Below are 15,181 nucleotides of genomic sequence, written 5' to 3'. Positions count from 1 at the left end.
CGGCCCCAGCCGCGGCTCCGCCCGGCCCAGCCGCAGCCCGGCGGCCGCACCGAGCCATGGCGAGCGCCGCGGTCCCCGCGCAGCGCCAGGAAGCGGAGGCCCCGCAGGAGCGAGGCGCGGCGGCGCCCGGGGAGACGGAGCCGACGGAGATGTCAGGCGGGGCCGGGGCGGCGGCAATGCTGGGAGAGACGGGGCTGGCCGTGGGCTGCTGCATCGCGGCGGCGCTGAGCTGGGAGCGGCCCCTCCGCAGCCTGGGCAGCTTCGTCTGCGCCAACCTGCTCTTCTGGTGAGCCAGCCGGACCGGGGTGGGCGCCGGGGCTGGGGCCGGGGTCGGGACCGCCCCCGGGATGGGAGAGCCCCCGCCCGGCCCGCGCCGCCCCGCCCGCAGCGGGCGCCTCCTCCCCCCGCGCCGCGCTTCCCTCGGCCCCCGGGAGGAGCCTTTGCCCCCTGCCCGCCTCTCCCGAGCGGCCCTGGCGGGGAGCTGACCCGCGCCCCCAGCGAAGGAAGGTCCTGCTCTTCGCTTCACCTGCGCCACGGCATTCCCTGCCCCCCGGCATTCCCTGCCCCCAGCCGCCGCTCCGGTCTGGCCGTGGCCCTGGCGCTCAGTGCATCTGCTTGGTCGGGTTCTTTCACCCTCGGTTACTGCCCCGGCCTCGCACACACACACACGTTCTGCCCCCGTATCCCGCAGCATGATGCGTGTTGATGATGATGATGATGAGGAGGAGGAGTCTCAGCTGGAAGCTGAGCAGGGCGGCTGCAGGACACCCCGCTGAGAACTCGCATTTGTCACAGCCGAGAGGAGCCGCGGGCCCGCATTTCTGTGCAGAGTTTTGAAGCCTGCTGAAATCAGGTCCCGAGCCTATCGATTGTGCTGTGCTGATGCCCTGGTCCAGTACTTTAGAGTTCACTTTGAGTGTATGTGCTTTTCCAAATTGGTGGCCTACTTAGTGGAGTCTTTGTGAAGTGGGCACAGCCGGAATGTTACTGCAGTGCACCAGTTCTCTTTTTGGACTAAGCTTTTTGTAGTCGGAGGCAGTTTGCTTGAATAAGCCCCAGAGATTAACATAGGGATATGTTCATTGTTGTGTTTGTCACGTCTCTTTCGTTAATTTCTGTAGGAAAAAAGTTGTCTGTGTGAAACTCCTTCAGGGCTTTCCCGTGATCTCAGGTTTTGCCAATGCCTACGTTTTTTTGCTTTCTGATCTAAAATGTTGTTGTATGCCTGCTTAATCATGTAGAGCAATTTATAAATTAGTGCACTGTCTAATAATACTGCAGAGGCTCTTATGAGTGAATAATGTTTCCTTTCCTGTAGCTAGAACTGCCTCCTTTCCTCTTAAGCAAATCAGAGGGGTAAACAAGCAGTGCAGTGGATTAATAGCAAACTCCTCTTGGTTCTCTGTAACCCTAACAGTGTGATGTTTAAAATGAGATCCAAGTCATAGAAGGAAGACTTTCTGGAGCTTTGTGCTGCAGAAGAAGATCTCAGCAAATATTTTCAAAATCATTTTATCCTCTCTGATTCCAGAAGCAGAGTGTGCGTGACGTCTAATTTAGGTTGACTTTTATTATCCATCTTCCTCTTAGGTATCCATGGTAAATCCTTTCATTGAGAAAGTTACATGGTTTTGCTCTCATTTTCCGCATACTTCAGAGGTCACCTGTTCTTTCAGCCATTTGGAAGAGTCATAATGCTTTATATTTCTTTTCAGTGTGGCTCTGATAAAATTTTCAGGGACAACATCTAGCAGAATACATTTCCATGTCTCAAGCAATCATAGCTGCTGGGCAACTCCTTGGCTATTTTTTTTCCAGGTTTGTCCCAAGTAAGGTATAAAATGCCTGCATTATTCAATGCCTGTAAGCAGTCTCCTTTGTTAGTCTTACTGGCAGCTTGTTATGGTGACCAGTATTTGAAGTTATTTTATCAAAATTCATAGCTTTCAGGGTGAGTTGGAACAGCAAAAGTCAGGGCACTGATTGCTCGTCTTAATTTGGTGGCATTGTACCTCAGAAGGAAGCTCGCTATCCTAGTGCCAGGGAGTTTTGAGAGGTGTAGACAAACAAAGAAATGTGTAGAAGCAGGAATGATGACCAGTAAACTTCTGTGGTTTGAGAATAAGGAAAGACCTTGGTAACAAACCTATGAAATCTGACACTTTGAAAATTAAACAGTCATTTAAATCTAAGGTCACATTTCCGTGCTTTGGTATTGGGATTGTGAGTGTGCAGCACAGTTTGTTTGCTGCTTCTCCTTTTCTTGTTTGAGATCCAGCTGGTCAGCCTGGTTTGTGATGACTCAGTCACAACTGCTTCAGGACTGGGAACAAGTGTCCACCCCTGCTGCCTGTGAAGTCTCTCCCAAACTGACTGGAGCCTGTAGGTAGAAGGAGCATTTCCTAGTTGCTGTTTCATGTGCCTTTTCTTTCTTTGTCATGTGCCTACAAGTATCCATGCCCCATAGGGGGACTCCCAGCACATGCAGCCTCTGATCAGGATATCTTGGAGTTCATAAGTCTGTATTGCTGGATGGGAGACTTCTCCCACTGTAGCAGCAACAGCATTGGTGAAAGAAAAGGAGGTGAGGTTTAATTTTACAGTTTTCTGAATTTTGGTAAAGCAACACCAGGTCCTTCCTCCTCCATTTAATTTTGTTGGGACTGTTTTCCTCATGGTTAATTTAGTTCTTGTATGTTCACCCATCAAAATATTTAGTGTGTAAACTGTTGCAGTAGGAGCTGCTGAGAGTGAACTCTTTCTCTGGTGTCACAGTATTTTTTTAAAAATATTTCATTGTAGCCTTTTTTGTATTAAAAAAATCTGTTAGCCATTGTACTGTGTATAAATGCATCTTTGATGGTTACTACTAAAATATTGTTCTTGTAAGTACAAGAAATTTACGAACTTAATTTCATTCTGATTTCCTTGATTTTCTTAATATTCCTAACAAATTATTGTGGACTCTTTAACAAGAGAATAGTAAAAGTAGACACAAATCTGACTACTGAAAAAGCATTTTTCAGTTACCACCTCCATTATTTTTTCACCATGAAAAGCTTTAAGCCTCTTGCCCCAAATGAACCTGACCAAAAATCTTTAAAATTAACCCTTAAACAAGGGTTAAATAGATATATTATTTTGCACGTAACCATCTAAAATATTATTTAGATTCTTGTGCTGTATATAATTTGCAGACTGAAGTCAGAATAACACGGGAAAACAAGGCTGGTTTTTCCCCTGTTTTACACCTGTTGTACTGAAAAAGTGAGTGATTGGGCCAAGAACAGGGAAGCTCTGTGCTGGTGCTAGAAGTTCACTCCAGGTGTTCTGAGTGTTAGGCTGTTGACTGATTACTTTCAGCCTTGGGTTTAATCTTATCCAAATATTAACATTCAGTCCTAGATTTTTTAAGCTAGAATTCTATCCTAATTATTATTCTCTGCATGTATGGAATAGAGGGGATAGTGGCAGCTTTTTGTTCTCCCAGTCTGTAATTTTAAATTTCTACAAGGTCACGGACAAGTTTATTTTCAGTAATTTTGTACTGTTCCATGTGTTTTGTAGTTTGCAGGTATCTATTTCAATGCATGTTTAATATCTGCAGATAAATGTTTCAAACTAAAGTGCATTCATGTCTGCAAGGTCATCCCTATATACACTAGTAGCATCTGTTCACCAATTGCCCAATTTCCTGATTTCCCTAGGATTTTTTTGTGAAGGGAGGCAGCAGAAAAACTAAGATGTAATAGATCTTTTCTCTTTTCCCATCTTGTGGAACAAATTTATTGCATTACCCTACTTGCTATTCTCTTCACCAGCCCAAATCCACATTTTTCTTTGAGGTTTTTAATATACCTTCTGACCTCAGAAGGTATATTTGCATGTTACTGCAGGTCTGTTTTTAACAATGTTACATGATGTTATTGTACTGACTCAACAAAGTAACTGACCAACTGTGTAAAATACAAGTATCAGTCCTTGATTTAGACACATGTGCAGGCCTAATTTTCCATTAAAAAATAGTCTTTTGTCACCATCCCTACCCATACTTTTTGTTTGTTTGTTTAGTCTCAGATATAGTGCATATTTCCATTGTGTGAGAGAAACAATCAAGAGAGAAAACAATATTGCTTTATCTGAATTGTCTGTGTGCATTGCATCGGGTAAAGATTGTGTATTTTCCAGACAGAAAATCTGATTGCTCTTTAAATGTTAGTAACAAAACACACATTCAGAGTTTAGCGGCTTGGTGTGCTTTGTTTTTAAGTATCCAGTTTGTTTCAGGAGTTGTTATTGAAGTGTTTGATTTGTTTTAAAGTATCCAGTTCACTTTAAGGTTTGTTCTTAAAGTGTTTCTTATTTGAAATCTCTGCTTGGCAATGATAAAGTATACCATGAAGAGATCTCAAAGTACTTTTCATTCATAAATTTATTCTTTCAATGTAAGAAAGCAGTACTAAGCTAAGCATTTCTTTCATGTATTTGCACACAACTTGTAAATGCTACCAGTACTAAACCTCACTTGTCTATAAATCAAGATTTCTGCCCATTTAGAGAGCAGTGTGCCTGCACAATGTATGCTTGCATTTTTCTTCTTTGCTACAAGAAGAAAACACATGCAGCAGCCCTGTTTTGTGTATTTGTGGACTGTATGTTTTTGTTCACTGTCGGCACTTACTGTGGCTGTCATTGGAAATGTAGTCTAGGGGACCTACTCAGACATTCTTGGTGACAAAATGTCAAATTAAGTGAGAATTGGAATAAAAGAAATATTTGAAATCAAAACATAAAGAAAATACATGAAAATTAACTGAATTGGAGTAAGGCTGGATACTGATATTCTGAGGCCAGTTTGTAGTATGCTAGTCTTCAGATCACTTAATGAAATTTGTAATATCTTCCAAGTCAGGAGAACACATACAGATTTTTCCTTCTAGCACTCAGATGCTAAATAAATTTTGAATGTGGGAAATTTTGGTCTTTGGCTGTCTTCTTTACAGGAAATCTTAGAGCTACATTCGTATTGTTTTGGGATTACTTTCCCGAAATCCAAAGCGTCAGGATAGCACACAAGTGAATACTCCTGCCTTAAATTCTAATAAGAATCACTCAAGCAGGAGTAGTAGAGTAGGTTAAGTATTGACATTATTGTTTTGTAATGATAATACCTTCATTATCAGAAAATAGAAAAAAAATCTGGCATAGACAGTTTTGAAATTCACTGTGCATTCACATGAATGGGTTTCTTACATGGTTGGTAGTTTGTTTCTTCTAGTGCTTAACTTATTTAATTTGTTGCCTTTTGCTAAGTCTTTGTAACTTATTGTTATTGAGATTTGCTTTTATTACACCTAGCTATAGAACAGCAAATTGCTGATATTTCTTTAAGCATGAATAAATGGTTTGTTGCTTTTTGCTTCCTAGCAAAAGGAAGGTGATATTCCAAAATAGTCTTCCTCAAGTAAAGCTAAAATTCCATCCTCAGCACAAGGTGTGATATAATTTTAGGGTCTACTTGTTTTTAACCAGGCATTTTTAGGCTTATGTTCACTTTTCCAATACAAATTATGAAAACTTTTGAAGGCTTTGGAAGTAGAAAAGTGGAACAGAAAGTTAAATTCATTTTAGTTAACAAAAATTATTAAAAACCATTAACAGCTTTTTAGTGACAGTTTTCGTACTTTTTGCTGAGGGATTAGTTTACAGGAATGAAAATTGACATTGTTTAAGAGCCAGACAGTGTTACATAAAAACCTGGACAGTTGACAGCATTTTTCAACCAATAAGATGAAATCAGGATCAGTCAGAAAAGAAATCAAGTGGGAAAATTGAGGAAAAGCAAGCATTACTGAAAAATTTAGAATCAAATCTAGGATGAGAACATTATGGAAGATGGAAATCCAGAACAAAAGGAGAACAGAAATTAATTGCAGCATGGCTTGTGTTTATTCTGTCTTGCTGAAACGTACATATGCTGTGTCAAAAGCAGTTGCTTCAAGAGAGAAATTATAATTTCTTCTTATATTGCTTCAAAATAATGAGACCTTTCAAATAGTAAGTAGAATTTTGAGAACAATGGACATTTTAGGGGGATATGCTATGCTCCATGGTAGATGTTACAGGACTAATGAGAGCATTAAAGAAAAGGAGATTTAGGGCAGCACGGTAGAGGTGCTACTGCTCAAACTGTTGGTACTGTATGAGAAAATGGGATTAGGATTTCTTCTGTACTTTGCCAGAGCACAGGTTAATTAAGGTCATCTGGGCATTTGTCTGCAAAAACAAAGGAAGCAAGGTTATTTGATGTTATGTGTTTAAATCAAAATAATTTTGACTTCCATGGAAATACCATCCCCTCTTTTCACTGATGTAACAGTAGAATTTGATGTCGTGGTAGACTCAGAAGGTATGTCATTGAGGTAATTTACTTTCTCCTTCTCGAGTGCTTTTTATGTGCCTGTCTGAATGCCAGCAGGTTGCAGTAAATCTGATCCAAAAGCACAAATATTGAAACATGATTCTAACTGCTGCATTCCTCAAGAGGTTTTCTTGCAAACAGTGTGAGAAAATTTTGCAATGTGAAATAATTAACTTAATCCTATTTCCCAGACCACCACTATACTTCCAAATGTACCAGTTCATAAGCATATTTTATCTTTGGTGATTAAATGCAAAGCATTGGAACAATTTTTCTAGTGTTTTTTCTTAGGGACTTACACTATTTTTTTTTAAATTTAGGCTTATTTTTAAGTTTAAGAGCTGGTTTCTTGAGTTGGGGTAGAGAAAATACACAATTTGAATTCCTATCCTATGTGTTAAGTTAGCAGTGTCCATCTGTCTTTGCTTTTGCCCTGAAACCTGTGCACAGACTTTCTGGAGAACTACCCCTTCTACAGATGCCTGTTAACAGTAATTGAAATCTCTAGGAGTCTGTTTCTTAGGACAAGAGGTTTATTTATGATTCAAAATTTTTTGAATTCTACTAAGTTCTAGAAGGTTTTCTAAAGAAAAACTGATTTGGTCTGTGCTTTCTGGCTGAATAAATACGATCCTAATCTTTTCAATGAGATCTGACAAATAAGCTCTTTGAATAAAAGGTTGATGGCTGAGTTTTCTTTATCTTAACAAAGAAAGAATTTTAAAAAATGATCCAAGTTTTAGAATAAGCATGCCTTTTCTGCCTGAGGGTTATTTTTTAAATTATTTGTTTATTTTTATGTACCTAGTGATAGAATTTTTAGATTTCTGGGTGCTATCCAATGGAACACTCTTTGCTAGCTGGCACATAGGTTACAAATCAACTGCTTTTCAGTGCTTCATTTTACTCTTTGAAATATCTCAAGTACCTAAGTTTCTCTCTTATTTAAAGAAAAACTTGAAGTGAAAAATGGTCCTTCTTTGTAATTGATGTCTTTATGGAAGGTTTTTCTCCACTAAATTAGACATGATCTAAAACATTTTTAATGTACATGTTTTTAAGAAGCATTCTATTACATTTCACAGGTTTTCAGCTAAACAAATATACAGCTTTCTAAGTTCCAAATGCCAGGCACCCAGAGTGCTAGTGTGCATATTTTAAATGTTAATTAACATTAAATGTGGAGTAAATGCTTTTGAAATTATTTTATTCAGCAAATTCAGACTAAATGTAAGCCTTTGTTCCTTCTAAAATTTTTGACAGAACATATACAGGTGTGGTTTTTTACATGTAATTCCCTCTCTTAACATGGAATCTGCTGTACCAGTTTTTGTGTATTTTTCAGACATGCTAAATATCATATAAATATAATAATATTGTACCAAATTCTGTTCTAGAAAGCCATTCTACCAAAAAAGTGCGCATAACTTACTCTGAATTAAGTGAAAATCTACACTTTTTGTGTAGGAATTGGGAAGGGATTTCTGCATTATAATTCTTGAACAGTTACCTAAATACTTTGGCTCAGACCAGATGTCTTGGTTTTGGCTGGGATGGAATTATTTTTCTTCCTGATACAGTGTTGCAGTGCTGTATTTTGGATTCAGTATGAGAATGAAGTTGATAAAAACCTGATATTTCAGTTGTTGCTGAAATGTTTACTGAGCAGTGTTTACTGCTCAGGAAAGTCAAGGACTTTCCAGTTTTCCATGCTCTGCCAGCAGGCAGGTGCACAAGAAGCCAGGAAGGAGCACAGCCAGGACAGCTGACCTGAGCTGGCCAAAGGAATATTCCAAACCACAGTGTGTCATGCCTGGGAGGAGCTGGCCAGGAGCTGCCCGTAACTGATCAGGATGGACTGAGCACTGGTCAGCAGGTGATGAGCAGTGGTATTGTGAATCACTGGCCTCTCTTGGATTTTATTCCTCTCTCTTTTTGTTGTATCACATTTCATTTATTGTTACTCTTATTAACTTTATTTCAGTTATTAAAGTGTTCTTAAGCCCTGGATTTTACTTCTTTCCATTCTCCTTCCCATCTCACCAGGGCAGGAGAAAAGTGTGCAACCTTATTTGCTAGCTAGTGTTATACCACAATACCAAGATATACTAAGGGAACAATAGGAAAAATATGGATTATTGAGTTCTGACTTCCAATGTTTTGAGTACTCTAGGCTTGGATTTCTGTATACGTAGATAAAGCATTTTAATATTTACAGAGGCTCAGTATGAAAATCATTTATATAGAAGAGCAATTCACATAAAAGTTGTAAATTTAATAGACATATAAAGCAGGATCCGCAAACTTGCTTTGGGATGGTTTTTCAGTTAGGAGAGTTAAAGCATTAAATTACCTGTAAATAAAATAGTGTTGAATATATATTTTTTTTCTTCTTGATTCACAGGAGAGCAAACAAAATGATTGACCCTCTGATCAGTAAGGGCACAAGCTTTCTGATACTACCTTTACCGTGTATTTCAAAAATGTTGTTCAGGCAGTGTACTTCATGCTGTAATTAGAAGAAAACAAGCCCTCTTCCCCTTCCCCAGAACTCTTGCTTGAGACAGTCATCAGAATTTATTGCAACCACACAGGTGTTGATTGCTCCAGCAGTAAGTGTGGGAGAATGGTCTACATTCAGCTCCAAAGAGGAAACAGTTACCACCAGGAAACAGTTATTACCACATCTTTTCCTTACCCAAATGCCTTCGCTGTAGATGTTTGTCTGAAACAGAGTTAGGTGGTCCTGTGTAAGAGCAAAGTACATGTAGCTTTGAAATTAGCAGTTCAGTATTCTCAAAGTGCACTAGAAATATTTCCTCTCCACAGAGGAGAGCCATTCTCTGTGTGGTTTACGTCATAGGCCATGCTTGCTTATCAGTGTCTGGAAGAAGACCAGTTCTATGGAAATCTCTGGTTGGAAGGTGTCAGTAGATTTTCACCTAAACATTTTATGAGGAAACAGTTACATACCAACCTGTGCTCTTTAGAACGCCACGGAATTACTCCATTTGGCCTCTGATTTTAAGATGTAAATATGAGTCTGTGGAACATAGAACTGAAGGCCACGAGTCACTCATGCAGCCAGTAGGTGTGTCATAAAAGCTGATAGTGAAGCAAAGCTCCATTCTCACATCTGTGTTATTGATAGCTTTTATTTATTTATGTGATTATCTCTGGATTTCATCTAGAGATAGATGACTAATAAGAATGTGCCTGCTAAGGCTTTCCAGAAATAACTAGCACTGGCTGCTGATAGTCTAAATAATTTAATTTTTGATTAAATGTTTTCTTATGTTTTGTGTTTACAAAATGCAACTCATTCATAGCTCTAGAATGTGTTGTGAAAAACCCAAAACCTTAACAGCTGAAATGAAAGAATCAAATTGATTTATTTAACATTTGAAACAATTTGGTAGGTCTGTACCTTCCCTGTATCTCATGACACAATTAAAAATAGCTTTTGTCATGCCCTATAAGTTTTATTATGTTTACTGACTGCAATATTGTATGATATTGTTAACCATCAAAATTTCTTAGCTGGCTCATGATGCTTGAATAAATTCGTACAATCTGGTTTGTGCAGTTCATTGTCCCAGGTGCTCTGGGACAATTCTGGTGCACTGTGAGATACCTGCTTTTTGATACAACAAATTGACAGTATTGACAAATGACCATCCCATACTTTAAAGAACTGGAGAAAAGACAAGGAGGAGAAGGTACTTCAGGCTACTTTTCCATGTTTAGGTTCACCATTATTAGTTGAAGAATTTTCTCTTTTAATTGTGGAAGTTTTCAAGTTTTGATTCTTACTTGTTCAGTTTAGAATAATTTCAGAACAGCTGCAATATAACCAGGTCCAGAAACAGAAATTGTTGTGCCTTTAAGTTCTAAGGTCAGCATCTTACCAAAAAATATTTGCCAACCACTTCTAATAGCCTACAATAATCTCAGAATGAAAGTACCATTCAGGTTGGTAGGGGCTTCATGAGGTCTCTAGTATGGCTTGCAGCTCAAAATAAGATCAGTACTCAATTCAGATCAGATTGCTTGGGTTTTTGTCTTCACGGCCATCAAGGTTAGAAATTCCACAACCTTTGTGGACAACCACTGCTTAATTATCTGTTGATATAGCTTCTATTTAATTTTACAAAAATGTTTTCTCAATCTTCCACAGTGGAATTGAGTGGCAGGCTGGCTCCACCACACTTACATTCTTCCTACATAGAAGAGTGTAGGATGGAAGGACATCTGGAGCTTAGCTAGTCTGGCTTGCTCAGATAAGCTCCAGTTGGAGCACATTGCTCAGGTTCTTGCACAACTAAGCTTTTGAAAGTCCTACTCCACAGTGTTCTGCCACCTGCTTAGCACCTCCATTAGCTCTTTCATTTGAGTGCTCTGGACCAGAGGACATCCTTCACAGTGGGGCCACTGTTCCTTCTTGCAGCCTCCAAGCCAGGTGGCTGTATCCCACCCCTGGGGCTGTCTCTGAGTGAGGCCCTCTCCTTTGCAGGGAGTGCCTGTTTCAGCCGGTGACGGGGACTGAGTCCTGGACACCTCATGACTGGGGTTTTTTGCAGTCCTGCACTACCAACAGAATTTCTCGTCCCTGTGTTGTGCAAGCTGTCCTATTAACTGCTGAAGTATTTATTTGGAATGCATTATTCTGTACATTGTTTCTTAACCCCTCTGTTCCCCCCAAAAAACATTCACAAAATACTGCAGAATTCAAAGAGGGAACAAATCTTGGTTATGTCTCCAGTAATGGTTTTTACTTCTGCACCACTTGTAGAAGAAATTAAACAATTTGAACTTCAGTCTGTTTTGTTTACTGCTTAAAAAAGAGAACAAGTTCAGTAAGCTTTTCTTATATAGCATTCTTCTACAATACAGAAGGAGTGCAGTATATGAAGAATTCATTCTGGAGCCTTTCACTTTTGTCAGATATGTGTGTATTAGAAATGCTTGAGAGTACAATCTGTTATTTAAAAAAAAAAAAAAGGGGCAAAAATGCCCCAGCTTTTATTAATAAGCAGTAGTACTACAGAAACTGTTAGTCTGGTTGCTATGTATCATGTTGATAATTTCTAGAAGAATTCTGAATCCTGACAGTGGTAGTAGCATAATAAGTGGTTTTCAGATCCCTGCATGTTGAACTAACTGTTTGATAAGCTTATGTTTGATAGATATATGCCAAAAGAGTGCAAGGGGACCTCAGCAGCTTTCCACCAGGAAGGGCTTCAAGGATGCAGATCTCTGACATATGGCTCACAAATAGTTTTTCTAATCTATGTTGCTCTGGCACGTGAGGCCTGACACAAGCTGGCTGAGTGAATTCAAAAGTGTTGGTCTTTCTTGCAAACATCACAGTCTAGATAAAGAGCTAATAATGTTAAGAATGAGAAATTCAGTCAGAATAATTCAAAGCTCTCCAAAGAAGTTAAGAGTCCTTGTTTGGTGACTGCATTAGCTGCTTCAACTGGATTACAGTTTTCCTCAAACATTGGAGCAGGGACACTGCAGTATTGAGAAGGTGGAATGACATGACTTGGAAGCATCTTTCAGAGAGGATGCTACCTTGTTAATCCTTGTTTCCTAATCCTAGTCCGCATTAGTGCAATTGTTTTTAACAGCAGGTGACAGCTGTGATTGCAGTGAAACTAACAGTGTGGTTTAGTTGTGAGCATAAAGTAGGTCAAACATGTTTTGTGCATTTTTTGAAAGACACACTAAGCCTTCTTAGTAAGCATCTGATCTTACCTTGAAAAGCTAGTAAGATGTGTGTGTATGTACACACATGCACACACTTGTGTATAGATTCTGGTATTGATGCATGTATTTGAGACCATCAAAGAGTGGCCAATGGTAATTGCTAAGTCAGGGCATTCTGCGTGATTCTATAAACATTCATGCACAAGCACCATGAAGACCTTGTAGAACAGACATGGTATTAAGCCCAAACAGTATGAAAGTCTGCATTTGTTATAAACTTCTGCTGCCTAGAAGTTGGATGAAAAATTCTTCGTTTGATTTTTTTTTATACAGCATCACATCTCTCCCCCAGCCCCTTATCAGTAAATTAAGTAAGTAAGCTAAACAAAGTCTTTTGTGCAATGGAACTTAACACTTAAACACAATCAAAGATTTTTAATGCTGAATAATATTACCAAGAAAAATAGTAGGACAACATGATGCAAAGCTGTTAGAAGTTTTGATTTATTGAGCTATGATTGGGCAGTTTTGATAGAGGTTGCCCTGTAATAATTTTTCTCTATGCTTCTCGGTTGGTTTTCTTGTGCTGGCTGAATTATACAAAGGTACTGATTTTATAGATTTATTTATAGAATAATCTTATAATTCAAATTCTCTACAGATATAAAACCCCTTTATATTTGGATAAAACTTTCAGAGTGAGCTTAGTGTTTTTATTGGATTTCATATACTGGTCTGCTCAGGGTGATTGGTATTATGAGTTTATGTTAAATGTGAAAATTAGTGGCATGGACATTTCTTTTAATGTAGATTTTATTTTTGAGGTTTTTGAGGAATACTGGAGCAGTTTGCTACTACAGTGTGTCCTGAGCTTGTTAGAAATATTGTGAAGTCAATTTTCTTTCTAAAAAATCCAAGTGTGCTTAAAGAGTATCTCTTGGCTTCCCACAGTGGCTATGTTTGCTACTATTTTCAGTCCTCTTCCCCCTCTTTCTTGCAGAAAAACTCTGCAGGAGAAACTGGGTAGCCAGCTGCCCTGTTTTCAAATCTGAGAGGTTTCTTGAAAACATCCCAGCTTTGTAGGATTTTGTTTCTGTTGGTATTCTCATTTGATCCAGTGCCTTGGACAGTGGCTTCTTACTGGTTTTGGCTAACCTCAGCTTTTTAAAGTTAATTGCTTTTACTTTGAAAAATTAACTTGTTCACTGTTTCTGTTCAGATCACTGATTTAAAGTGCTCAAAACCAGCTATTAAAATGCTTTAGTTTTTTTAAATTATTTAGTTGAATTTTAATTCTTTTTACTTCATACCCTTTTTTTTTTAAGTTATTTGCCAGTAAAACAGATAGAAGAGCTTATCTCCAAACACACCTGGATAGCAAAGTCAGCAATGCATGAGATTGTAATTCATACTTTCTGAATCTAGGTCTGTTTGACTTGACTAGACATGTTCTAAAAATTTATGTAATTAAAACATGAAATTCATGAAAAATTCATGAAAACTTTTTATGAAGACATGTTTTAGTGTTATGCTGTTATATAGATTTATCTCATCTTTGTGTTTGAAAGAATGATTTGTATAAAAATCTTGCTTAAACATAGGTTCTGTGGGAAGCAAAAGATAATTTTTAACCTTTTTTTTTGCATTGTGCCAAGACAATTAGTTTTAATGCAACCAAAGTTAATTTAAAAGTAGTACTTTCTATGCAATAATTAAAATATTTTGTTTTCTTTATTTTTTCTCTGCATAAATAAAAGTATGGACAAAAATTTACTACAAACTCAGTGTTTAATCTTTGTATCTTTAAATGCAGTGCTTGGAGCTCTCAATATTTGCTTCTCAGGGAAGGGTTGTGGGGAGAAACTGAACTCAATTATTGCAATCTGAGTCTATTTCTTCCTATTTATTTCCAGTATTAGTAGCAGCAGTTAGTTTTTGCATGCTTCCAATGAGTTTTGAAGTATTCAATATCTATTTCTTCTTGATATTCTAGGTTTGTTGCATTGACCCCTTGGAGAGTGTATCATCTGACTTCCCTTATAATACTTGGAGTGTTAATTCTTCAGATAATGAAGGATTTGGTATTCTCAAAGATAAAAGGTAAGTGTACTGATAGAGTTCCATGCTTAAACACCTGCACTTTGGAGCATGCTAATTCATTACTAAAGCCAGGTCAATATTATGATTATTGTAAAAGTATCAGCTAATATTAGAGAGTGGTAGTAGATCTGTGATGGTCTATTGCCATTTTCAATTAAGTTTTGCTATATTTTATAGGGAGGGCATTAGGAGATTTGTTTTAGCACTTAGATGAGTGTAATTGTTAGGAGTGGGCAGTCATTCTTGTTTCTTAACTGCTAGGTCTGAAAATGCATTCTTTTCTAAAATACAAAGTTTTCCTAGACATTCAAACTTTTTCCATACTTCATACCCAAACATGTAATTCCACCATGTAATTCCAAAATGTAATTCCAAGCATGTATTTCCAACATGTAATTCCAAAATGTAATTTTCTTCCAACATGTAATTCCAATAATGTAATTTTTGGAAATTTTGGAACATCCAGTATATATTAGTGAAATTTTTAAATAGATAGAGAAATTACCTATCTTAGCACAGTTGAAATAAGAAGTGAACAGTATTTTCTTTTTACTTTGTATAGCATTTAGTGTCCAGAGTGTATAAAGTCTTATGTGAATACAACCAGTTTTGAAAGGGATTTTGAGTTTGTTGGCTGATCTGGTTGTTTGGAATTTTTTTTTTCAATTCCTTTCCTGTACTTCATTACCATCTTGAAAATTCTTTGACAAAATGCTCATCATAAGTTTTTAATTTTCATTGCCATGAAGATTTTTTTTTTCAAGATTCTTATTTTGCCTTTTATTTATTGTTAAATCCCATGCAAAGTGTTTGAAAAACCATGTGAACATAGTACAAAAGCAGGAAATAGATGTCAGAGAAGCATGGTATTCCTCTGTGATGTACTAACACTTAATTTCTGACTGCCAAAGCCAGTTGTTCCCTGCTTAGTTACAACAGGTATTTGCT

At 38.1% G+C, this 15,181-nt stretch overlaps 1 protein-coding gene across 1 annotated transcript in view; it reads left to right on the top strand.

Annotated features, from left to right (window-relative positions):
- The first annotated feature begins 23 nt into the window (after positions 1-23).
- RETREG1 (reticulophagy regulator 1) overlaps positions 24-15,181 on the top strand; it is a 64,687-nt gene continuing 49,529 nt past the window's right edge. Inside the window, exons 1-2 of the mRNA XM_041475960.1 lie at positions 24-286; positions 14,127-14,233. Coding sequence (XP_041331894.1) covers positions 57-286; positions 14,127-14,233 — 337 coding nt within the window. The 5' untranslated portion in view covers positions 24-56. The remainder of the gene's footprint in view (positions 287-14,126; positions 14,234-15,181) is intronic.

The sequence above is a fragment of the Pyrgilauda ruficollis genome, unplaced genomic scaffold (genome assembly GCF_017590135.1).
Source record: "Pyrgilauda ruficollis isolate IOZ18807 unplaced genomic scaffold, ASM1759013v1 scaffold37, whole genome shotgun sequence".
In the NCBI taxonomy this organism is placed as follows: Eukaryota; Metazoa; Chordata; class Aves; order Passeriformes; family Passeridae; genus Pyrgilauda; species Pyrgilauda ruficollis.
This window is presented reverse-complemented; position numbering and strand designations above follow the sequence as displayed.